Source organism: Gekko japonicus, unplaced genomic scaffold, assembly GCF_001447785.1.
Source record: "Gekko japonicus isolate JY-2015 unplaced genomic scaffold, Gekko_japonicus_V1.1 scaffold1159, whole genome shotgun sequence".
In the NCBI taxonomy this organism is placed as follows: domain Eukaryota; kingdom Metazoa; phylum Chordata; class Lepidosauria; order Squamata; family Gekkonidae; genus Gekko; species Gekko japonicus.
The window spans coordinates 493938-519494 of NW_015160245.1; the positions used below are offsets into that span (position 1 = coordinate 493938).

Consider the following 25557-nt stretch of genomic DNA (forward strand, 5'->3'; position numbering starts at 1 on the left):
CACCCGCACGCGGCAGCCCCCGAGCCCGCGGCGGCCCCAGGCGCCAGTGCCCGGCCGGGCCGGGAAGCGCCACCGACCGCTGTGCGCCATCTTTCCTGTGAGGCGACGAGCCAGAAAGCGGGGCCGGGCCGGGCCCGGGAAGCTGCCTGCCGCGCGCGACGCCCCTCGGGCGCTGCACGCGCGCGACGCCAATGCAGGTTGCGGGGCCCCGGCACGGCCCCGCCCCGCGCCACGCATGGACCACGCGCCGCCGCCGCGCGCCCGGCACAAAAGAGGCGCCTATCCAGGGTCCCGGGCCCGGCGCACGGCTACTGCGCACGCTCGCGCGCCCCGACCCGCTCAAGGCGAGGGAGCAGCAGGAGCGAGCATCCTCAGAACTGAGGTCCGGCCGTGGTGTGCTGTGGTGGTTAAGAGTGGATGACTCCAATCTGGGGGAGCCGGGTTCCATTCCTCACTCCGCCTCCACATGCAGCCAGCTGGCGTGGCCTTGGGTCACTCACAAGCTCTCTCAGAGCACTCTCAGCCCCACCTACCTCGCAGGGTGTCCATTGTGGAGAGAGGAAGGGAAGGAGATTGTCAGCCGCTCAGAGACGCCGAGGGAACGGCGGGGTATCCATCCAACCTCTTCTTCTTCTTCTTCTTCTGACCCTACCCCATGGGGTGGTGCCCCCTTCGTGCCTCTGCAGGGCTGGGGAGGGACGCTTGTGGGTTTGGGGCCGCTGGTAGAAGTCCTTCCTAGCTAGTAGGCTCATTGCATGGCCGGGGGTGGTGGTGGCGGCGGCTGGTAGCATTCCCCTCTACAGCAGCTGCTCCCAGATGCAAGCCCGCAGGGAGCACTTTTTCCAGACCAGGGAAACATCACACCTGCCACCCGTCTCTCTCCCCCCCCCCCCCTTAAGACGTTTGGAGGGCCCTGTCAAGGAAGCTGGGATGGGGAGCCTTCTAGATTGCCGAAGGCTGCTGGAAGGCACTCAAGACTGCCCTACTGGTGGACGTGGACATACAGAGCAGGTTGTGCCCCCTTGATTTACTCTCCCACGTTGAGCCAGTGGCCTCTTCCATCACCCAGGCAGTCAGGTTCCTGTGGAGTCAGTCCACATCTGGAGGCACGGAAACCATTCCTGGAGTGGAGCCAGAGTTCCAGAAGACAAACGATTGGGGGGGGTGTTTTAATGGGAGTTGCCGCAAGAGGATCAGAAGTGTAAAGGCCCTGGCAGGTTTCCCCGAGTCTCTGCTGCACCTAAGGGGAAGAGGGCATTTGGCCTGAGGTCCTCTTGGCTGAAAGAAGAGCTGAAGATCTGGACTTCTCACCCGCTCTGCTCTTACTTAAGACCAGGTCAGAGTCAGTGGGGCATTGATGCAGACACTGGCTCTGTCGCAAACCCACTAAGCTTCCAGTTGCCAGAATCTGCCCCCAATAAAGTCACCTCCCTTCCCAGCAGGGGTGTGCGCTGTCTATAGACTCTGGGGAGAGCAGGCCCCCTGTTTGTTCTGCACTTCCGCTCCTCCCGGAGTCTGATTTTATGATGCGGGCATCCAGAGCACGGCTGCCTCACAAACTAGGTGCCGTCTGCAGGGGTGGGGGTGGTATTTCATGTGTGTTTGGCGGCCCTGGCTGCACTCTCTGTGGGAGGCGTGGGGACCAGGCTGCTGTTCTGCGAGGGTCTTCTGTGAAGTTAGGCAGAGCAAACTTATGGCTGCAGATGACATCAGGACGCGACAGGGATCAGGGAATGATGGCAGTGTGGAGCAGAGTGGTTTAGCCGGTCCACGAGCAGGGCCAGGTTCTGGAGCTCTTTGCATGCCCGTTCTGTCTTCAGGCACGGTTGTGGGGGGGGGGGGACTGTGATCCCTCCACTTCGCCCTTGATGCTATCCAGGGCCCAATCGGCTAGGAGGAGGACATGAAGAAAGGTTAGAGCGCTTGGGGCTCTTTAGCTTGGAGAAACGATGGCTGAGGGGTGACATGATCGAGGTTTATAAGATTATGCATGGGATAGAGCAGGTCGAGAAAGAGGTACTTTTCTCCCTTTCTCACCATACAAGAACTCCTGGTGGGCACTCCATGAAATTGCTGAGCAGTCCGGTTAGAACAGATAGAAGGAAGTCCTTCTTCACCCAAAGAGTGATTAACACATGGAATTCACTGCCACAGGAGGTGGTGGCGGCTACAAGCACGGACGGCTTCAAAAGGGAATTAGATAAGCATATGGAGCAGAGGTCCATCAGTGGCTATTAGCCACAAGGTATAGATAGGAACTCTCGGTCTGGGGCAAGGGGTGCTCTGTCTTCTTGGTGCTTGGGGGGGGGCAACAGTGGGAGGTCTTCTAGGGTCCTGGCCCCACTGCTGGACCTCCTGGTATTTCTGGCCACTGTGTGAGAGTGTTGGACTGGATGGGCCATTGGCCTGATCCAACAAGGGCTTCTCTCATGTTCTTATATCTCTTCACTGTGTGGTATTTTGGGGGTGGATCAGAGGTCTGGCCGACGGTGTGTCCATCTTGGGTGGTTCCAGCTGAGTTTCCAGTCCTGCATCAATCAGCCTTGCACTGGATGATGGGGTAGCTGGGCAGCTATAACTTCCTGAGTCTCCTACCAATTCCCAGTGCAAACTATTGCTGGTGATTACGATATGTTCCCTGTGTTGGCCTCCGTGGACTGGGTATCCTGCCAGTATAACATCTAGCCAGTTTGCCAGCAAGGGCACGATATGGGCTGACACAGGTGATCTTCAGCCTGGCATTGGACACTCCAAGGCAAATGGTTCTGGGGGATTTCAGCATCCACACACAGGACTGTTGGGCCACAAAAGATCTTATGCCCTAGGCTCTTTAGTACAGATGTCTGGTGTGGAATGGGTTAGAAATGCAGCCTGTCCTGCCAGTGAACCATTGTTTTTAATGGCTTTGGTTCACGGTTTTAGTGGTAAGCTACATGGAGTGGGTTCCTGGCAATGCTCCCTCGAAGCTGTGGAGTCTTGTGAGCAAAAATCCTACTTTGTGAGCTACCGGCATTAAAGTTGCAAGCGTTTTGGCTACTGCATAAATGGGTTTGCTCTGGAGCCATCCCTCCTGAGCCAAGACAAAAATGTGTGAGCCGGAGGCTAAAAACTGTGAGCTAGCTCACACTAACTCAGCTTAGAGGGAACACTGGTTCCTGGAGAGGTGACATTAATTTTCTAATTCAGTACGTTTTAAAAATGTTTTATTTCTGAAGGCACACGTTGTTTGGTTGGCTGGCACATTCAGGGTTTGTCTTTGAGGCAATAGTATTTGTAAGCGACCACAGAGCGTTGCATTCTCCCTGTACTGTCTCAATGCAAGGGAAGATGTAACAGACAGGAGGCGGTTCTGCCACTCGGCTGCCTTCCTGCCTGAGCCTCTACCCCTGCCGCTCCAGCATCCCTTCTCCTTCCCGAGGGCTGCAGGAGAGGAAGGGCAGACAGTTGAAGTGGGGGGGGGGCCCTGGCTCAGCAAGGGAGCAGATGCGTTGAAGTGGAGCTCTGCCCGGTAGTGTGGCAGAGGGGTGGGGACCGTTTCTGGTTATGAGCAGATCTGGACATGTTAAGCTTTAAAGGGAATTCACCACAAAACCCGTGCATTAACAAGTCTCCTTTGTTGTTTTATTAAACCTCCTGCTCCGGCTATTTCTGCACTCTTGAAGCTCAATACAGAACTTACCTCAGAGTAGCAACCCAAAGCCTTTACACTCGCTGCCCTAAGAACATCTGGTAACAGAGTGAAGGGCTTGTCTCTCAAAGCCAAGCAGGTTCCCCAAACTCATCGGAGGGGCAGTGTGGGTCCCCTCAGGTTCAAGCAAGGGCCCATCTCACTCACTCACTCACTCACTCACACACAAATCCCCAAGGTGCTGGGAATGGTTGGCCTGCTGGTTTTAGCATTGAGATTCCAGTCCAGTAGCATCTTCGAGACCAATGAACATTTCAGGACACCAGGCTTCCGAGTCATTGGAGCATGCTGGTCACCCACTCTTCTCTGCTGACCAGACTGAGCTCTCGGGCGCCTGTTTCACAGTCACTCCCTGCGGGACCTTCCCTTGCACTGCTTGTTAGTGGCAGACCTGTTTGGTGAGGATGACAACAGCAGAGAACCCAGCAATGGGCCAGGGGGATTTTCCCACAGCTGTTCTGTGAGCTACGTGCGACTTCTAAGGCCACGTCCCCTGTAGACTGTGGAAGAGCTGAGGACTAGGACACAGCTTCCGCTTCCAAGAATGGGCAGAGTCTCACTGTGCGTTCCTGAACAGAAAGTCTTAATGCAAGCGGCAACTAAGAGTGGGTGAAAAAAGGCCCAGGGCACCTGGGGGGAAGAGTGTCACCTCTGTGAACTCTGCTTTAAGACTAGTGGGGCATTGGCTGGAAGCTGCAGGAGGAAGAATATATCGGCTGCTTCTGCAAGCAGGGTCTGAACGGTAACTGCTACTTCATATCACCCCTTACTGCAGAATAGAGGGGGGAACTTCAGGACACTCTCAGCCCAATTCTAGTTTTAGTGTGGCCAGGTTGCCTGGAAATGGCTAAAGTCTGCTGATTCCCAGGGATAAATCACCTGAACAAGTGTTCAGATATTTCTAGCCCAAAAGCAAACAAAGAATTCGGGGCACTGTTTTGGCTCAGAAAAATCCAAACGCCCACCCTTAATTTGGATTCTGCTGGCTCGGCCAAATAGATCACAGCTACACCAGCCGTGAGACTGGACTTTCACAACACAGTACATTTAGGACTGCCCTTGAAGATGACCTAGAGACTTCAACTGGTGCAAAATGCAACAGATGATTTGTCATCATGAGCAAGCAGCCCTTTTGAAACTGCTACATTGGCGGCCTGCTTCCAAGTTAATCAAAGGCACTCGTTATCACCAATAAAGCCATGGTATGATGGACATTCTTGACGGACTGCCTCTCCCCCTATGAATCGTAAGAACCACCACCCTGCTGGATCACACCAGTAGTCTGTCTTGTCCTGCCTCCCGTTTCACACACAGTGGCTGACCAACCCACAGGACTGGAGGCCAGGCCAGGGTCTTCCCCCTGATCTTGCCTCCTAGCACCAGGCTTCAGGGACTTTAAGGCCTCTGATGCGGAGCCTCCCTTGACTCACCATGGCTAGGAGCCCCCCATCAATCAAATCTAACTCCCTTTTACACCTATCCACACTCAAGAGCCATCACTATGTCCACCAATGGTGATTTCCACAATTACTCATTGCATTAAGTGTTTCTGTTTCTCTGTCCCGTCCCTATTGCCTATCAACTTAAGTGGATGCCCCTAGAGATGTGAAGGCCCAGAAAATAATGCAGAAATTTGCGGGGAGAAAGCTTCTTTCTATTTGTCCCCCAAATTACATTTTCTCCCCATTTTTCCAACGAAACTAGAAAATTGGTAGAGCACTATGAAATGTTTTCTTTTTTATAATGAGTAAAATGCTTGTTAAGGAAGTTTTATACTCAAAAGGTATAGCATGAAAAGGCAAAGGAAAAAACTGGGAAATTTTGGGAAATGTTTTTTTTTTTTAAAGTATACTGTAGACATATAGTTTTGGCAACAACTGATTTGCTATAATGTGTTTTTAATGTTACAATTTAGCTTAATATGCAAACATGCTCACAGTCCAGTCTGTGACTCTACCAGACAGAGTGCCCTGACCAAATAACACTTTTTTTAAACGACAGAATGTTTTAAAAAATGCTTATTTCCCCCTCAGATGGCAAAAATTATATATGTGCTATGGTACCATATATAGGGCAGCACTTTGTAATCTTTCTTACTTGCAGTCTTACTTACAGAAATGGTATTTATACTTTTAAATTCTTTAAATATGCCACATAGCAGAGTTGCATATGCTACATTATAAATCATGCATTTTACATTATTCAATCAGTAAAAGTTCAGGTTTGATACAAAAAAGTATCAATTTTTCCTAAACTTTTTTTGAAAATTAAAGAACAAGGATTTCCCACCCCCTCCCCAGTGACTTCAATATTTCCAGAAATCTTACCTCTCTCTGTGCCCCCCAAGTTCTAGCCTTGTGGGAGAAAATGCTCCAGCCCATGCATCATCATCACGTCCCTCCCCCAAGCCGCAAAGCCCTGAACGCGTCAGCCTTTCCCTCATGGGGGAGGTGCTCCAACCACCCTCTAATCTTCTTGGTTCCCCTCCTCTGCACCTTTCCCCAGCTCCGCAATGTCTTTTCTGAGATCCAGCAACCCAAACCAGACACAGTGTTCCAAACTAGGCTGCACCACAGATCTACAGAGGGGTATTACGATACTGACGGTTTTATTTTCAGTCCCTTTCCTAATAATCCCAAGGCATGGAGTTTGCCTTTGTCACTGGGCTGTCCCCTCCAGTCTCTTCCCCTCACAGTCCTGGGCCGCTCTGCTTCTCTACCCAAGAGCTACACGGAACGGCTAATCAGACAGTGGTGGTCCCCTATCAGGGAATGGCCCCTTATAGTCTCCCAGAAACTCTGCCGGGCTGAATTATTCAAGGGAATTTATGTAACAGGATGATGCTGTTTGGGCAGCCTTCTGGTAACGGGTATTGTATGATGACAGCTAATTATGCTGATCAGGGCTGCTTAGAAAAGCTGTTGAAAGCTGTACCGCCTTCATGGGTAGCTGTGAGCCCTCTAGAGGCCACCACTGGAGAATCCAAGTGAAGCGTTATAAATACGTGAAACAGAGTGTGAGTCCAGTGGGACCTTTAAGGCCAACAAAATTTTAGTTAAGGTATGAGCTTTCCTGTGCAGGCACACTTCCTCAGATAAATATGGACACACTCATTTCCCATCCCAGTTGTGCTGAAGAGCCCCAAAGAAGAAACTGCTGGCAGCAACTATGTTCCCTTTTGTTCCCAAGGTCTGAGAACTGTCACCCAATTTTTCATAATGCAAAAAAAAAAGCAAAAAAAAAAAGCCACCCTCACGGACCAATCAACAGTTTCAGAAATTGGCATCATTTTGTGTGGAGATTAAGTTAGCCATTTCACTGTTACTGCAGAGAGCCAAAACCAGTCTATGGGATGCTCAGAGCTTAAGACTCAAACATTCTAGAAAAGCACTTATCACAGATAGCTTTTGCTATCTTCCTTCTAAGCACATCCTCAACTCATTCTACCTGACTTTCCTTGATTGAGAGTTCCATTACTCTTTTTTTAAAAAACTGTTTTATTTATGTGTGTGCGGGTGTGCACCTGGAAGTCATGGCGACCTCTGGTGACTGACCCCTACTGAGGGCCTGGAGGATATTCAGAGAGGTGGCTGTGTGAAGCCTGCCCCTGCCTCCTGCCTCTGGTATTCCAAGGAGATCTCCCATCCAAGTGCTTGCCAGAGTCGACCCTGCTTAGCTTCCGAGATCTAACGTGATCGGGCTTGCGTGGGCTATCCAGGCCAGGCTGGGAGTTCCTGTTCTTTAAAGAGGCAAGATACAAGAGTGGAGGAGACTGTGCAGGGCCTTCTCCAGGATGGCCTTGTCGGTGAACACATTAGTGCATGAAGACCAGCTGTTAAAACTTTCCTACCTGAACAAGCTTTTGAAAAGTAACTGAGGTTTGAACAATTTCAGAGAGCAGTCTTGCTGCTCTGCAGAGGTGCCACCTTTCGAGAGTCAAAGCCCTCCGACCAAGCTCTCAAAACCTCATGCCCCAAAAATCTTACTGGTCTCTAAGGTGCTACTGGAACCAAATCTAGCTGACACTTGAGCACAATGGTCTTTTCCTAGTGTGGATAGCGATTAGAAGAATTTATGCTTACTTTTTCTTAATAAGTTTTATTAGCAAGCCTTATAAGAAGAAAAACAGGACCGACTGATTCACCAGTTTTTGTTAGGAAACCAGCCAGGAAACCTCAGAATGGGAGAGGGCCTGGAGTTTTATTCTATCAATTTTAATTTGTACTGTCTTAATCGTGACTTAAAAGCTGCTGTGAAGAAATTAAGAGATCTAAATATTTTAATAAACTCGAGGAAATTATTCAACTTTCCCAGTACCCCAGAAAGAAGAAGGTTCTCTTGGCTATGAGCGGATCCTGGACAGACCAACAGCCAGTGCTGTCAGTTGAGTGAGAACGGCTGTCCGGATTTTCCCGACAGATTTGTCCCTCTGGCCCCAAACAAAGTGAGGAAAAAGGAAAAAAAGAACACGGTGCAAAAGGCAGAGAGTTTGTTTAGCTCCTACGGGACCCTCTGTGCATCTGGCTATGAGCTTTGTCAGGGGATCTTCTACGGAGATGTTTCAGCTCCCACCAGACAGAAGATCACCTGGCAGAGCTCACAGCAAAATGCATAGCATAAGAGCTAAATAAACTGTACTTCTTTTTCATCTTTCCTGCCAGCTTGTGTGGCCATAATCTTTTCCCTGCAGAGGGACTCAGTGTACCCATTTAGGGGGGGGGGAGAGAGGAAAGGAAATTCTGGGGCTCTCCTTGGCTTCCCAATCACACATCTCATCTTGCCTTGCCACACACTCCAACAGTACTGTCAGACCAAAACTTACTCATCTTTGCATCATAATTTAATATGATTACAGCATAGACTCGACAGCAAGAGACTTTCAAACATCGTATCCAATCAGGCCGTGTTTGCCTATGATCTCGCCAATGTAAAACCACATCAGCACTTCAGTAGCCACCAAGCCGTTCCTCAGCGCTTCCTGAAAGAGAAAAGGCATTTTACCACTTCTGCTCCTCTCTGAATCCCAGAAGCCATCCCTGGAATCAGACACCTTCTCGCCCGCGACAGTCCCCATTAGGCCGCTGCCACCTCATTGTCAAGGATTCCCCAGGCCCTACAGTGCCTTCCACAGGACTGAGATGGGAGACCAGCCAGGAAGCATCCCGGCCTGCGGATCCTACAATTTTCCGGGATTCCCATGATCGATGGCAGCTGCCCACGCCATACCCGTGTACTGACTGCGGGTATAGTTTGCTTTTCTCAAGGAGGCTCAAGGCAGACTGCCCAATCAGTGCTGGCTGATGGCCGTGCGTGCAAAAAGGGCATCTAAGGAGCAGGGCATAAGCTGGCACCACGACAAACACGAGGGGACGGAAGCGGGAGGCGCCTCGGGGAGGGCGCCACGTGCGAGTGGAAGGCAGGCAGGCAGGCCGGCAGCTCCGATCGTGCCAGCAGAACTCGGGGCGGGGCCGGCAAGGCGGCACCCGCCGGCCCGGCCCCCCCTTGGCTGTGAAATTCCTGGAGATTTTGGAGGCAGAAGCTGGGGAGGAGAGGGGAGGGGGCCTCAGTGGAATATAATGCCATAGAATCCACGTTACAAAGTTGTTATTTTCCAAAGCATCGGTTTTCCCCAGGGGAACTGACCGCTGTACACTGGAGATGAATTCCAGGATAGATCCAGGTAGTCAGCCATGTTGGTCTGAAGCAGTAGAACAAATTTAGAGTCCAGTGGCAATAGAGTTATTCAAAAGAACAGAAACCTCTTATGTAGCTTTAAGAATGACCACTGGACTTTCTGGCTGTTGGGGGTCGCTTGGCAACACAGCCAAGGCCTTGACATTGGCAACACATTCCAGGCCTTGATTTCTGGAAAGCAAAGCTGTTGGAGGGAGAGCAGGAATAGATTGGGAGGCTAAGACCACTCCCCCGATAATCATGTCCCCTGGTGGAAGAGGACTTGCCAATGACAGGCCTAGTGGCAACTACTAGAAACCCACTACCAATACGATTTAGCCTGGCTTGGCAGCAGTGGCTATCGTGCCCTTAGGCCTGGCCCTCTGACAACAGCAGCCACTGTACAACTGGGACTCAGCCTACGCTGGCAACCACCATGCAACGAGTGGTTGGAACAGTGTTTGAGCCACAGCCCCAATAGCTCTGTGTGACTGAGGGCTGATTATTAAAGGGAGCTGCACTACCCTGTTTGTGAATGTCACTGGGAGTGAGAGAGAGAACCGGAGGTGCAAAGTGCATGTGACTCTCTGTACATTTGAAAAGAGACCAGAAGGGTGGCAAGTGAGGCTAAAACAAGTTATTGTTCAAAGGTTTATTGAAGAATGTATCATTCTTTAAAGCTTACAGTTTTTTTGTTTGTTTTTGTAATTTTTGTATTTTGTTTTTGTAATTAGTGTATTGGTTTGAATGTTTAACTTTTCTTATGACATTTATGTACATTTTTATTGTTATATGTAATTGGTAGTTATGACTTCTCAAAACTTTTTAATTCTACCAAAAAAATGTTAATGAAAAAAAACGTGTGAGCAAAGGCTACAAAACGGCGACCGAGCTCACACTAACTCCGCTTAGAGGGAACACGGAGCCCCGCCCCACCCCGAAAGTACCCCCTCCCCGGAAACCCCCAGCGGGCCCAGCTCCCTCTCCCATGCACACACACACACCCCACCTCGCATATGGCTGTCCAAAGCCTGCTCCGCAGGTGACTCGCTTCCGGCCTTGGCCGCCAGGCACAACCAGGACACCCCCTCCACTTTCCCCAGCCTTCGAGTTGCACCCTTCTCCTCCTAGGGCCATTTCAGTTCAGCTCCACCGGGGCCATTTCAGTTCGGCCTCCGCACACTTTCTGCAAAGTCAAAGGAGAAACCAAGACAGCCACACACCCTTCTTCAGTAGATATCAGGGATGCTCACGCCCACCACCTTGGGGCAGGAGAGGTCTGCCTTGCTCTTTGGGTGCACCTGTTGCCGGGACCTTCACATTTGTGCTGGAGCATCAGGGTGGGCCACAGTCAGGGCTGGAAAGGGCGGGCATGTTCCCACTTCAGCCTCCAAAAGGGGCTGTACAGTACTAGCACAGCAAATCCAACCCTGATTGTCTGCCTTCCTTCTGGAGACTGGTATCCTAAATAGGGGAACTGAGGCCCCAGAGCTAAGGGGGCTCACATAACCACAGGGTGACACACACTCTCCTCCTGAGTTCACATTGCAGGGTGGTGGTGGTGGTGGTGTGGAGTCCTGATAAAGGCACTCCCAAAAATAGCACAATGGTTGTCAAATATGTTTTGAAGAGATTAATGCTCCATGTTCTCAAATTCTAGCCACTGGCTGACTCACAAAGCTCACAACAGTGTATCAGACCATTGGCCCATCAATTCAACGTCTACACAGGCCGAGATCTTTTGCAACCTGACCCTTTCAACTGGAAATGCTGAGGACTGAACCTGGGACCTTCAGTGTGCCAAGCAGATGCTCTTCCACGGAGCCCCATCCAGCCTCTCCTCACTCCTTCCCCTCAGGTGGCCGGCCGCCTTAGTGTTCTTATAACAGCAAGCGCTGCAAAGCTCACCCTAAAGGGAAGCTACTTGGGCAAGGTACTCAGACCCAACCAGCTTCTCCCTCCTTGGTTCAACTGGCATTTTTTGCCCCATCCTTCTTTCCAGGAGCTCAGGGGGTATTCCTGATTCTCCCCTCCGCCAGCCTGTGAGGTAGGTTAGGCAGAGCAACGACCTGAGGTCACCTTGCTTTATGGCACAGGGCATCTTTGAACCCAGGCCTTCCAGTGCCCAGTCAGATACTCTGACCTCTACAGCATACTGGCCACCACTCCTGCATACAGGGGGGTTATGGAACAACCTCCCAAGGAAAGTGCACCTCCCCCCCCCCTTTCCAATGCCCCCTCTGAGCTGTGGAGCCTTGTGAGCAAAAATTCTACTTTGTGAGCTACTGGCATTAAAGCTGTGAGTGAGCGATTTGGCTGCTGCATAAATTTGTCTGCTTTGGAGCCATCCTTCCTGAGCTCAGACAAAGGTGTGAGCCGGAGGCTAAAAAACTGTGAGCTAGTTCACACTAACTCAGCTTAGAGGGAACACTGCCCCTTTCTGTCTTTCCAAGGCCGCTGAAGACAGTTCTATTGAGAACCGCATTTGATTAAAGCAGTCCTAAGCCATGATTTAAATTATAGGCTGCCTTGAGCTCCTTAACGAAGAAAGGCAGCTAATAAATGTTCTAAATAAATCAGATCAAACATAAGCCAAGACAGAAGAGTTCCCCCCTTCAAAGAGGCAGCGACACACTCGTAGGAGCAGCTGTCTTCCACAGGCCTTGGGCGCTTGGGACCTGCCAACTTCTAACTGGAAATTCTGAGATGGAAGCTCAGTCCTCTCCCAACGGGGAAGAGCCAGCTCCCCTAAAATCAAAAACCTCCACCCAGTCATCATGAACCTCTGCCACTTTTATTGTCCGAAGATAAATGTCATACTATATACACACTGAATACATATTGACATAAACCAGGCACAGTACAAATGCAGGCAGGATTTATAGGGCACCGGTATGAACACGTACGCAGTGCTTCCTCCCCAGCAGGCCTTCCTCTTACGATGAACTGAAACAGCCGGCCTGGCCTGGCCTGGCCAACGCATTGTGTACAGCACATCCCATGGAAGCTGCCCTGAACGCCGTCTTCCCGGCCTGCTGCCTTAACCCCCACGGCGGTGGACACTGCACTACTGGGGGGGCGCGGGGCGCAAGGGCCTTGGGTCAGGTCAGCATATCCTTCATGGGCTCAGTGAGGACAGGCCTGCATAACAAAGGCCTCTCCAAAATGGGGGGGGGGTAGAAGAGAGCTTTTTTGCCTTCACAGTGACACCAGAACGTAAAGAGAAGTTCCTGGCAGGAGAGCTGCAGCTGCAACAGAAAGGGGTGGTGTTGGCAACAGCAGCTGCCACTGAGACATGACAGTGGGCCAATCAGCCAGGAAGCAACTGGAGATTTCTACCAAAGGATATGGGGGCAGAGCCCACCCTGAGAACTCCATGGCCAAAAGGAGTCCAACAACTGTGGGCTTGAATGTCCAATCACCTGCCGGTGAGACTCTGGAGAAGGTCACAGCAGCTTTGGCTCAGCCAGGTCACAGAATGTCCCCCATCTCCTTTGCTGACTTCCTCTCTGCAAGCCACCGCTGGATCCGTTCCTTCAGTTCTGTGTTTGGTCGGACCTGGTCCATGGTAAGGGGGCTCCGGTTGAAGGGATCGGTCTGATCACTGGAAAGAGGAAGCAGGAGGGGTTCAGGAAGGCCACGCCCAGTTGGCCTGCTGGGCCTCCACGGGGACCCAATAGGTGGACACCAACCATACCCCATCCCCGAAAACCAGCCTGTGGCCATGGTGATCCGTACCCTGATAACATCCATGCTTTACCGGGGACTGGCCTTTGGAAACTGTCCAGAAACTTCAGCTGGTCCAAAATGCAGCCCCGCCGGGCTACTGTTGGAGCAGGATGCAGTGGCCATATCACCCCGGAGCTGACCCACCCACAGCTTCTGGGCACAATTCTTACCTTGAAGGCCCCCCTGCAAGAATGGTGGCCAGGGTCTGCCTGCCTGCCTTCTCCCTTACTGTCCAACCCCCCAGTCAAGATCTGGGGGCCCCTCTCCTCAGCAGGGGGCAGCTAAGTTGCATCTTGCCTTTGGAATGCCCATATCGAGGCTCACCTGGCACCTTTAGGCAACTACTGCATTTCTCTTTCCCCAGGCTTGGAACTGTTCCATCTTGTTTAGCTGTTTATGTCTTCCAGTTCTAGTCTGAGGATTGCTTTGTAATGATAGGCTGCTTAATGCTGTTTTTATGGCTTGTTTCAATATTGGTAATTCAATGGTCATTATTTTTATGATTTTTATTTTTTACTTTGTGATCTGCATTAAGCAGGTCTCTGAAAAAACAGCACTTAGGTTTTCTAAATCAGTAATAAACTGGCTAACTCTCTGAAGCTACAGACAACTGTGCACAGATCGTAGAAGATGTTTATCAAGAAGAGATAACTTGAAGCTTGCTCTTCTTATGACTCCCATGCTAGATCACAGCTCTGGACAGGTTTCTCCTGATTTAGAAAGCCTTATCTGCTCCTCTAATATAGCCCAAAGTATCCGTCAGTCTCTTGGGTAGTTCTGCTTCCAGTGAAATACGTAGAAGCCAAAAATGAGAGATTACGGGAGGAAGTGGAATTCCAAAAACAACATCCGTGACAAAAATAATGATGTCAATAAGGATAAGTTGCAAAAACATTTACTGTAGTAATTTCTGTAGAAATTTTTCTTCTATTATCAACCACTCGAATACTGCATAATGAACAGTTCATTTCACATTTGCTTTATCTGAGCGTGTAGCAATCTCAGTTCTTATCAATCACTACTTATCAACTCTTGAAGGAAACATTCCATGTTGACTCTTTAATAACAGAACCCAAGGTCTTCACAATGTGAATGCTCAGATAAAGCAAATATTGTGAAACAAATAGTTCATTGCGCAGTATTCGTTAGCATGTGAGCAGTAATAGAAGAAAAGTTTCTACAGAAATTACTACAATAAACGTTTTTGCAACTTATCTTTAATGACTCTTCGTTATTTTTGCCATGGATGTTGTTTTTGGAATTCCAGTGACATACGGGCAGCAAACAGGAACCGGGGGTGGGGGGGAGGAGTGTGTGCCAGAGTTTAGTGCCAGAGCCCTCTCTTCCTGAAGGGGAATCGGTCAACTGTTCACCCTCAACTCTGCTCCACTCCCCCCCCCGCTTCCGAATACCTCAGGAGGTGCCTGGCAATGGTTGACCTGTCCACGGTGACCCGGGAGGAGGGCAGCAGCACCGGGTCCGTCATTAAGGTGCTCATGATGGGATCCAGGAACTCATCGCAGGCGTCGGAGTAGGTCTCCTCCTCTAGCTGCTGGCGGTCTGCAAGGGACTGCAAGAGGACACGCAATGCTGCCTTCCCCGAGCCAGGCCAGGCCAAGTCTTGCCAGCTCTGACTGGCCGTGGCTTCCCAGGGTCTCTGCACCACCTGCAACGGGCATGCCAGCCAGCTGCTCCACTGAGCCATGGCCCCTCCCCTAAAAGAAGAAATGCATCCTGCAGGCGCAGGCATGCCCCACGTTCCCGTCGTGGAGCCCTCCCAAATCCAGGCTCTGCATCTGCACCGGTTCCTGGTTTCCAGGAAAAGGCGTTATTTTATCCACACGTGCCACTCCACTAAAAAAAGGCTGGGCAGCTCGCAAAAGAAACCCAGGTCCACGTCAAGTATGCCAAGGGCGGGTCCACGAAGAGCATAGAGCATGCTCAGAGGCAAGGTGGGGGGCCGTCTCAAGGCCCCCTCTGCGGCAGATTTTGGGGCAAAGTCAGCAGGGGGACACACACACACACAACCCTCTCCCACGTGAAATACAGACAGCAGAGGGGAGGACTGAGATACAAGGGGGGCACTGGCAACCCCCCCCTCACCTTGATCCGTTCTGCCAGGTTGCTAAATGCCACAACCATGTCACCAGGCTTGTTAATCTTCTTCAGGACGCGGACAGTCTGAGCAAAGAGCGTTGGGGAATACGACCACCCGTCCTTGGGCACTGTGGCACAAAAGTTCTCCTCATCCCTGCAACAGACAAAGGGGTTGGAAGGAGACTGCTGGGGGGAAGGGGGGGTAGGCCGCCTTCTCTGGGCCAGCAAATTTACCATCGGCAGCCACAGGCAAGCCTTGAGGTCAGCCAGGCCTTCCGGTCCTCTGCTCTGATTCCAAGGCCAACTCTTTGCGTCCTGCACAGCAATGTTCAGAAGCAGAGCATTCTGGGAGAGAGCCCTCTGCCCCCCCCCGGGAAACACTCCTCCACCCCTTCTGAATAGGGAGGCCCCCTTCTCCCTCAGCGGAGAAGGCCGTCTTGGAGCAGGCTGCACCTCTTTCTGGTCTCTGAGGAAATACTCAGAGACACTGCTGGGGAGGACCCCCCCACACACACACTGCAGCACCTCAGTGGGCTCAGAAGTACCCCAAGGAGGACACGGCGTGCTCTCTGCTGCCGGAGCCCATCCGAGGGACTCCTCTTAAAACGCACCTCTGCAAGTTCAACATTCTCCCACAGCAGAGGCTGAAGGAACAGCACACCCCAGAGGTGTGCACGAAGTAGTCTTTTAACCTGCAACCACGAGACAGCCATTCCCTGAGCCAGCGGGCGACCTCCCCACACAGGGATCCCTCTGTAGACCAGGATCCACCCTTTGCTGGTGGCTCAGGGAGCGCACAGCAAGTCTTCCGGGCAGTCCCACCGACAACATTGTCGATCATTTGATAAGGGGGGAGCCACCTCTGCCTCCCCTGGTCTCCGAGAACACCCCGAGAGCGGGGGCCCTCCACTCCGGCTGCTGGGACCGTCATCATCTGCACGCACAGAGCCCCACGGAGGACCAGCTGGAGAAACCCCCACCCAGGAGACTCCAAGACAGCATGCCCAGCATCCAGGATGCCCTCAGTCCCTGGGCAAGAGAGGGATGCACCGACAGACGGTCAGCACTCAGTTTTCTCGGGTGGGGGGGGAGGGGAGGATTCTTGAGCCTCCCTCATTTACAGCCATTCTTGACAGACTGGGCAGCTAGCATATGCCACCGTTACTTGGACATCGTAAGAGCCTCAGAGAGCCCAGTCCTGAATCAGACCAGAGGTCCCTCTAGCCCAGCGTCCTGATCCATACCGCAGCCAGCCACTTCCCCTGGAGAGCCAGCCTTTGATGCTGCCTCCCGGCACTGGGACTCAGCGGTCTGCTGCCTCTGACAGTGGAGCTTCCCCCCTCCAGGCACCAGGGCTGGTAATCCATCTGGATCTTTTTAAAGCCTGCTGTGCCGGGTCCACTGGCAGTCGTTTTCACAGTTTAATTACTTGCCGAGTAAAGAACCATTTCCCTCCTGTCTGTCCTGGCCCTACCACCCACTAACTTTATCATGTACCCCTGAGTCCTAATGTTGTAGGAGAGAAGAAAAATATTTCTGTCCACATCCTCCACCCCATGCATCATTTTATAAACCTCTATCATGCTTCCCCTTAGCCATCTTTTCTCCCAGACTGAAAAGTCCCTTCAGCCTTTCTTCATAGGAAAGGTGATCCAACCCCTTCATCACCTTGGATGCCCTCTCTTGCACTTTCTCCAGCCCTGCTATGTCCTTTTAGCGAGACAGCGACCAGAACGGCACCCAGTCTTCCAAGTGAGGCTGCGCCATATCTCTGTGTAAGGACACGACAATATTTGCCATTTTATTCTTAATCCCTTTCCTGACAATCCCCTTATAAACTATTTTCTCTTTGTTTCCTGCAACCTGTTCGAGGCAATGCCCCCAAAGGGCCAGGATCACCTGACCGCACACTATCCTCCCCAACACGTGACATACCCAAGATTCAAGTAGATGGTGCAGATGTCAGAGACCAGTTGCTGGGGCTTGAAATCAAACTCACTGAAGTCCTTGACCTTTAAGGCTCCCATTTTTGGGCCTACCAGGTGCTGCAAGAAGTCGTTAAGCATGGAGATCATACGCTCTGCCAGGAAGGGGTGCACGAAGAGGGACTTTATCTCTGCAACAGAAACCAGCTTCTTGCTGTCAGACTCCCAAGCAGGCCCCGCTTCCACCTCAGGCCCCGGTGGGGAGGGAGAGTGTTGCCCCTTTACCTGAGGTCAGGAAAGCCAGGGTCCCAATGGTTTCATTGGACATGATGTTATGGAAGCGAGCCAGCTGTCCAAACATCTGCAGGCTGGCCTCCTTCTCGCGCCGTGCCTCTGGGGACAGGCCGTCCCACTCTCCCCTGTCCTTCTCAATCTGCTGGATCTTGATCTTGCTCAGGTACTGCAGAGGTGGAGGGACGGGGGGGGGGGGGGGGTTAGAAAGTGGTCAGTGATACCCTGAGCCAGAACCAGACTCAAAGCACCATTCAGGCAAGAAAGCTGTCTCGTGTGGCTTAGGGGCTTTCACACGATAGCCCCAGGGAACTGCATTCTGACCACACAACTGCCCCAGTGTGATCAACTTGTTACTTACTTTGCAGACAAAATTGCCCCAGCCCACTCAGAGTTAGATGTTGGCATGGATGCATGTTCGGGTGATATATCTTTGGCATCTGTTTTTTTGTCTGATTTATATGGATACCATTCAGCTTGTGAAGCTCAGGGATATGGACATGCTCCTTGGAGAGGGGACACCTACCACTTGTGTTCTCGACTCCTGCCCCTCCGGGCGGATAAAAGCCGCCAGAGAGAGGCTGGCTGAGGAGTGGGCAAGGGGAGCGCTAAATGCTTCCTTGAGGGCAGGAGTTGTGCCACCCATGCTCAAGAAGGCAGTGGTTAGGCCTAAGCCCTACCGTGCTGGAGAACTTCTGGTCAGCCTCCAATTCTCCATTCTTGGTCAAAATGCTTGAGCAGGTGATTGTTTCTCAGTTCCAGGGGCTCTTGGGAAAGATTCATTTTCCAGAGCTATTTCAATCTGGTTTCAGGCCAGGTTTTTGAGCAGAGACTGCTTTGGTTGCCTCGGTTGATGGTCTCTACCCAGAAGCGGGGGGGATGACGCGGCCCTGCTAGTTCTGCTGGATCCCTCAGTGGCCTTTGATATTAGCAGCTGTGGTATCCTACTGAGCCACCTGTCAGCACTGGGAGGTCCTGTGCTACAGTGGTTTGAGTCCTACCAAGGTGATGGTTTTAAAGGTTACATGGCTTGGGACTCGAGCTCCATGTCCTCCCTTAGGTTCCGGCCCAGGTATTACAACCACAGGGAGAGGACTTCCTGATATAAGTTTGTTTGGCAGGTACACAAGACAAGGCCTTTTCAGGGGCAGCCCCACGGTCACGGAGCAGCCCTCCCCAGGGAGGTGCGCCCGACACCCTCCACTTTCAGCCTCTAAGAAGCCGTTGAAGACAGTTTTGTTTAGGACTGCCACTGATTAAGTTAGTAGCCGTCTTAAATTGTGATTTAAAATGTTTGATTTTATGTATTTTTATGTAATCTATTTTATGTATTCTATCTGTATTGTACCGTATGCCGCCAAGGATGAAAGGCAGCTAATTAATCCCCCCCCAAATAAAGCTGCCATGCAGAAAGAAATCAAGGACATGGGACTTCCGGTTTATGGCGACATGCTGGCAGACGCACCTCCCGGGGGTTGTTCACCACCGCCACCCCAGAGCCTTTGTGAAAGGCTCCTAGCTAGCCATGGGGCTTTTGAAGGGTGGCCTCTTCGCCAGCGCTATGCGTCCAAATGGAACTAGAGCCACTGACTGGGACAAGCGTCGGAGATCGAGCGTTTAAAACGCATTTTGAGCGAGGTCTTGTGACGAACAGTGAGTCAAGTGAAAGCGAAATACCGGCAACTTAAAAAGAAAGTCCCCCCCTGAGAACGGCGAGAAAAGCGAGCAGGGGAGGGGCCCCTCCCATACGCATGAACTAAAAAGCGATTTAGCAAGGAGGGACGGAATTAAGAGCGTTGAAATCTGTTTAAAGAACCTTACCAGAGCGCGGATAGGCGTTGGGCAAAGAGACTTTAGCAAGTTTTGACAAAAGTAAACAATCCATAAAAATGGCGTGGAAAAAAGCGGAGAGAGACAAACAGGCAAAAGTGAAACCACAAGAGACCACTGAGTTCTCTAAACTTTTGGCAGACTCTTTGCATCCTCTACTGGATCAGATGACTAACATCAATCAGCAGCTGACAACTCTAAACCAGAACTTTGCAACTCAGCAGCTCCAACTGTCTGAAACTACAAAAAAGATGGAGCAAACAGTTGAGAAAGTAAAGGAAATAGATGCCAACTCTAAAAAAGTCAAGAAAAAAGTTCCAAATGCTGGAAAGGAAGCAAGCTTCGGATGAATCTCAACTTTTACAACTGCAAATGGAGAAAGCTAACCTGGTCCTCCGGTTCCAAGGGGTCCCTGAAGTAAAAGACAAGAATCTAAAGCAACTTTTGAGCGATGCATTCGCTCCAGTTACAGATTTAAAAGCTGAATACCTTATAAGTGAAACGGATGTGGTCTATAGGGCCTATTCCATTTACATCAAGAAAAATAATCTGCCTGGGGAGATAGTGGTTAGATTCTCGAAGAGACACGTGAGGGATTCTATCCTGAAAGCAACTACAGGAACACCCCTGAAAATCGGAGGCAACACCATCAGGATTTTAAAAGACATCCCATTTGAAATAAGGAAGAAGAGGAAGAAGTATAAAGACTTAATCCTTTTTTTTACAAACAAACAGCATTTCCTACAGATGGTTAACCCCTGAAGGCGTCATTTTCAAACTGCAGGACAAAAAAGAAAAAATTGACTCTGTTTCCAAAGCACGAGAGTTCCTGAGACTGTAACTGGGAGAACCAGCAGAGGACGCTAAAGAAGAAGACGACAGCGAATCTAGTGGTGAATTGGACTCTGTGTCTTCCGACGAGGATTCTACTTCAGAAAAGGGAGCGGCTGCCCCTAAACGAGAATACCAATTGAGGATTAGAAAAGATAAAGCAAAGTGAAGACTGAAGGACTCTGAATGGTGCCTTAAAGCATGTGATATAAATGATGCTCTTGGGGTTGTTTTTAAAGTGTTAAAAAAATGGTTAAAAAGATAAATAATTTAGCTTAATCGACTATGTTCAATGTAATGTAAGCATTTTAGACTAACACTTATATAAGTGGATGTAATGATCTCCTTTACTTGGGATTTTAGTTATTAGTGGTTTTCTTTCCTTTCTCCTTAGATGTAGATGTTCCCTCCCTATTTTTTCGTTGTAGTTTGTAGTTTATAGAAAAAGCAATAAAAATCCCCTCCGGGGGGCATAAAAAAAAAGAAAAAGAAATCAAGGACATGGAAGTCAGGAGAAGTTCAGGATTTTAACACAACCTGGCCCGGTTCTAAAGCCATTTCTTTTATGGTGGGGTGGGAAGGGAAGGGAAAGGAAGGGGAGAGGGTGCGAGGTGCTCTGCGAGGGGTAGCTTCTGCCAATGGCCTGCCCCCAGTCTCCATGGAGGCCACAGGCCGTTCTCCATGTGGGCAGGGCCGGACGAGAGCCCCCAGCTCACCCCCAGCAGAGTCAAGGGAGACGTTGATGAGGAACATGGGAGAGTATCTGGCAAGCGGGAAAGCAGGCCGGTCCAGGCCATCCCTTCCGGCAGAGTGCAGCTGTGATAAGCCACAGACATCAGCAGGCAGCACTTCTGTGCACAAGCCCTTTGGAGGGACCTGCCTCCATGGCGTGGGCATTGCCCTGGGAGCATCCTCCCCACAGCCCAGGGATCCCGGGAGCCACACAGGGCACTGGGCGGGGCCGGCAAGCTCTCCGCATACAGGGGAGCTGTGGTGGAGAGTCTTCTGACAGGCACTACTGGAAGCCGCTGGTACTCCCCCCCACCCCCACCCCCTTGGCCGCTCCCCCAGCCCCGGCTTGGGGAAGACACTTTACCTGTATTGCTTCATCGAGAAGGAAGATGGCATCATTCATGAGCAGGTTAATGAAGCGCAGAAAGAGAGGAGGGAGCATTGCTTCCAGGTTCTCCAGGGCATAGTCAGCCAGTGCCTGCAAAGGGGGAAGAGGCAGCTGTTTCTCCCAGCCCAGCCTCCCATGCAACCGCACAAGAAGTGGCCAGTGAGGTCTCTCTCGCCTTACCTTGATGCTTTCCCGGTAAGAGTCTGTGCCCCACATATACCGGAGAATGGGATACATGGGTCTGCGATAGTTGAATTTCTGTTCGAACTGATGGGGATCTCCTAAGCAGGGGGAGAGAGAAAGAGAAAGGGGAGAGATGGGTCCTGTGTGTCGTACTCCTGAGCTCTTTGGAGGAAGGGCAGGAAAAGGCGTTAAAACAGAGGAATCCCTGGTGCAGAACAACCCTAACCCCCTCTCGGTGAGAAGGTCCTCAGCACAGGGCTCGGCCTGATGGGCCCGGCTGCCTCACCGGTGAACTCGATGTCCACAAAGACCTTGAGGAGCGCCTCAGCCAAGTGGGCGGCATGCCGGTAGGAGCAGAAGACCCTCTTCCGGTGGAAGACACTGGAGACGAGCGCATTCTGCACGGGGTCCAAGTGGGGCATGACGGCCTCCAGCACCTCCGCTAGCTTGGCACGCAGGTGTGGGTTCTTCATCCTGCAAGGGACGGGAGGGTTCTAGGATGTCCACAAGGCACCTGCCATTCAGGCCTCCAGGCAGTCTGAACGTTGACAGTTTAATCTGACACACTTTCATCTGCCACAGAAACAGAACATGGAGACCACTGGAAACCACCTGGCAGGTGTTTGTGTGGAGAGGCAGGGCATAAAGAGTTCAAATCAATTTAAACAATGGAGCCCCAGCGACTGCGCAGGTATCCTCCGTTCTTCTAGGTTCACGCTGCTTGTTTGGCCTTGGCAAGACTCAAGAGGGTTGGAATCTGCATCACCTTCCCCAACAGCAGCAGCTGCCCTGCCAAGCAGCTGTCCTAGGCCTGGTGTGCCGTGTCCCCAGCTTCTGGCCACGTAGCAAAGACACGGAACCCCATGGAAAGATAGGCCCAGGCAATGCTCTTGTGAACGTGTTACCACCAGCTGTCTGAACAGCCTAAGAGAGGCCTAGGCAGCAAGCTGAGGAACTGCAGCTTGGGCCAAAGGCTTTCATGTGGGCCAGACCTCCCACCCACCCACCCCCAATTCATCAAATGAAACAAATGCATTCAAGCCGTTGTGGGAAAGCAGCCAAAGATGCCTTTACCTGCCCACATCCCCAGTAAAAACTGTCACAAAGTCCAGGACGTGCTCCAAGGAGTCACCCGACGTCTCCAGGAGGTCATCGGCAAAGCGGCGCAGAAAAATGAAGAAGTCACCCAAGTTATCAGCAAAGAACTCTGTGAACATAAGCCCCGAATAAGCTGCTTGCTGGGAATGTGTCTAGCCACTGAGCCACCACCTGCCCCTTCCCCACAGACCACGAAGTGGCTGTTCGATGCCATGGCTCAGATCAGCAGCCCTTCTACAAAGCCTCCTCTGGAGCGAACAACACTTGCGATCTGCCAGCAGCAGGTGACCACACGGGGCAGGCTCAGCACCCACAAGACAGGCACTGCCAGGAATCCACATTCCCCAGCACGGGAATATGCGCCCGAACAAGAGGCCTTCGTATACAGGTGAGTGTAACCCAGGTGTGTCATGCTCCAGAGACAACCAACACCTCTCATGCCTGCAGAAGGAAAGACCCTTCTTGCGAGAGAAATGCATGGGAAAGAGCAGGTAGAGAAAGAGGTACTTTTCTCCCTTTCTCACAATACAAGAACTCGGGGGCACTCCATGAAACTGCTGAGTGGTCAGGTTAGAACGGATAAAAGGAAGTACTTCTTCACCCAAAGAGTGATTAACACATGGAATTCACTGCCACGGGAAGCGGTGGCGGCTACAAGCATGGACAGCTTCAAAAGGGAATTAGATAAGCATATGGAGCAGAGGTCCATCAGTGGCTATTAGCCACAAGGTATAAATAGGGGCTCTGGGGCAAGGGATGCTCTGTCATCTTGGTGCTTGGGGGGGTCAACAGTGGGAGGGGCTTCTAGTGTCCTGGCCCCACTGGTGGACCTCCTGGTGGCACTGGTATTTCTGGCCACTGTGTGATACAGAGTGTTGGACTGGATGGGCCACTGGCCTGATCCAACATTGGCTTCTCTTATGTTCTTATGAGAGCACCCCACCGGCTGCAAGAGACATCAGTCACCTGGGACGTAGGCCAGGGCACTGTCCTTCGCTTCGGGCAGAGGGAATGTCAGGTCCGCAAACTCCGTGCCTCGGTTTCCAGTAGCCAGCTGGACCAGGAGGACAGACGTGGACACCTGCAGGTTGAGGCAGTTCTGCAGCATCTGTGGCTCCGTCATGGCGGTTTTGGTGGAGAGATAGATGGTCATGAGGCGCTCAAACTGCTCCCGAAGGCTGTCTGCTGTGGGGCTGGAGCTCTGCTGAGCCTCTCGCCACGCCACCTGCAGCCGGTGGAGGCTCTGGTTGACTTTGATCAGCTGGTCATGCAACCTGCACAATCCGTACCGGGACAAATATAAACCAGAATGAAGGGAAGGGTCAAAGACAGAGCACAAGGCAACGCACTAAGAGAAAGGAAGCTGCCCAAGGGAGCCCACGGCAGAGGCCAAAACCTGCACCCTGGTCACCCCGGGCCGTCTCTCTCCCTCTCTGCTGGCCTGGGTGAACGGCACTCCCCTGAAAAGTGCACCTGATTTTGAAGGGTGGCCTGGACTAGAGAGGAGCTGCTCATCAGCCCAGCCGCCTAGAATTCCATCCACAGCCCTGTTGCCGCCTCTCCCGGAATCAACATCTACCTAAGCAGATTTGTGCTCAGGCGTATTTCCACCCCAGGAGACATCAGCAAGCAGAGCCAGTGAAAAAGTCCCTCTGCTCCTTCCCACCTGCTGGAGTCGGTAGGAAGAAGGGATTTCCAGTGGCTTTGCTGTTCCTGCCCCCAACTGGTCCTTCGGGAGGCAGTACCTGTGAAATCCCAGGTGGAGCGTATACTGCGTCAGCACCAAATTCTCCGTCACCAGGTTGTAGCTGGGGGCAAACTTGGGATCCTGGTCCATCACAGCTGGGATCAAGCAGGTCTCCCTTTCCAGACCTTTAAGGAAGGCAAAGTGAGTGGTTCCCCCACCAGCTCTGATAAGCAAAGGGGATGGCAGTGGGTCCTGTTTTTCACAGTTTATCCTCTATTGGAGGGGGGTGTGTGTCTGTGTTATATGCTGCCTGCCGAGAAACCTGCTTAGGGCAGTTCAACAAGTAAAAATATTACAATAAAAACACTACCACCAAAATTATCAGTTATTTATTATCTATTCTTGAATCCCAGCAGCCTTCCTCACTTTTGGGATGGAATTTGACTTGAGCCCAGCGGCACCTTAAAGACTAACAACAGTTATTCAGCGTGAGCTTTTGTGGGTCAGAGCTCACTTCTTCAGATACAGTGGAAAGACAGAAAATAATTCCTCGTTTTTAACTAGCAAATTACAAAAGGGGAGGGAAAAGGGGGGAAATTGAGCAGACAGGGCTGGTGTCATAAATCAAGTGTGATTCTCGATGTCAAGGACTTGGGCAGCTGGGCTGTTATACGTAACAGACAGTCCAGGTTCCAGCTGAGTGTGTTTAGGTGTTTGTAAGCTGTGCTCCCATGGGGAGGAGCATTGTTTTAGTTGTTTTTAATTGACCTTAGCTTTTGTTTTGGATAGCTCTGTTCTTATTCTGCTTCTGACTCTTCCCCCTCCCTATGGTAAAGGGAGGGGAAGAAAAAAATCTCTTTTCCTTTTACCCATGAGCAGCTAAAGCTCTCTCCACTGTTTTACTTTCAGCTTTACTTTGTGTGGAGTTTTTCTTTCCTCAACTGATTAAACCTGCCACTGCAGCTTTTCTTTTGCCGTATCTTGAGGGGGCTCCGACCCTTGAGATAATCTATTGCCTTAGATTTGGAGCCTGCTGTAGAAGCTCCCCTCCCCTCTATTCTCCTGTTGGTGGGATGAGATAGGGTGTGGCAGAGCTAGGGTTGCCAAGTCCGTACCTTCTGCCAGTGGGGGGCTCCAGCCCGCTCCCCTGGATCTTCTGGCGCACACACACCGCAATGACGTCACCCAGAAGAGACTCCATCACACCAGGCACGTCGCGCTCTAGCATTTGGCCAAAAACTCTATGGTCACCATGGAGTTTTTAGCCAAATGCTAGAGCGTGCCCAGCACAATGAGGTCAACTCTGGGTGATGTCATCAAACCAGGCACACCAGGGGCAGCAGGGTTATTTGGGGGACAGGGCTTCTTCTGCTGGCCAGCAGCAGATTGGGGGCTCAGAAATCGG

General features: G+C 51.4%; 2 protein-coding genes across 2 annotated transcripts in view; both read right to left on the reverse strand.

Moving 5' to 3' along the window:
* Positions 1-90, reverse strand: part of KMT2A (lysine (K)-specific methyltransferase 2A) — a 53963-nt gene extending 53873 nt beyond the window's left edge. The window contains exon 1 of the mRNA XM_015413696.1: positions 4-90. Within this exon, the coding sequence (XP_015269182.1) occupies positions 4-90 (87 nt within the window). The remainder of the gene's footprint in view (positions 1-3) is intronic.
* Positions 91-12152: 12062 nt separating this feature from the next.
* UBE4A (ubiquitination factor E4A) overlaps positions 12153-25557 on the reverse strand; it is a 30016-nt gene continuing 16611 nt past the window's right edge. The window contains exons 10-20 of the mRNA XM_015413707.1: positions 24211-24337; positions 23432-23739; positions 22442-22574; positions 21654-21841; positions 21365-21465; positions 21161-21274; positions 17398-17572; positions 17123-17303; positions 15194-15341; positions 14503-14660; positions 12153-12965 (exon numbers count right to left, since the gene is read on the reverse strand). Of these exons, the coding sequence (XP_015269193.1) occupies positions 12833-12965; positions 14503-14660; positions 15194-15341; positions 17123-17303; positions 17398-17572; positions 21161-21274; positions 21365-21465; positions 21654-21841; positions 22442-22574; positions 23432-23739; positions 24211-24337 (1766 nt within the window). The 3' untranslated portion in view covers positions 12153-12832. The remainder of the gene's footprint in view (positions 12966-14502; positions 14661-15193; positions 15342-17122; positions 17304-17397; positions 17573-21160; positions 21275-21364; positions 21466-21653; positions 21842-22441; positions 22575-23431; positions 23740-24210; positions 24338-25557) is intronic.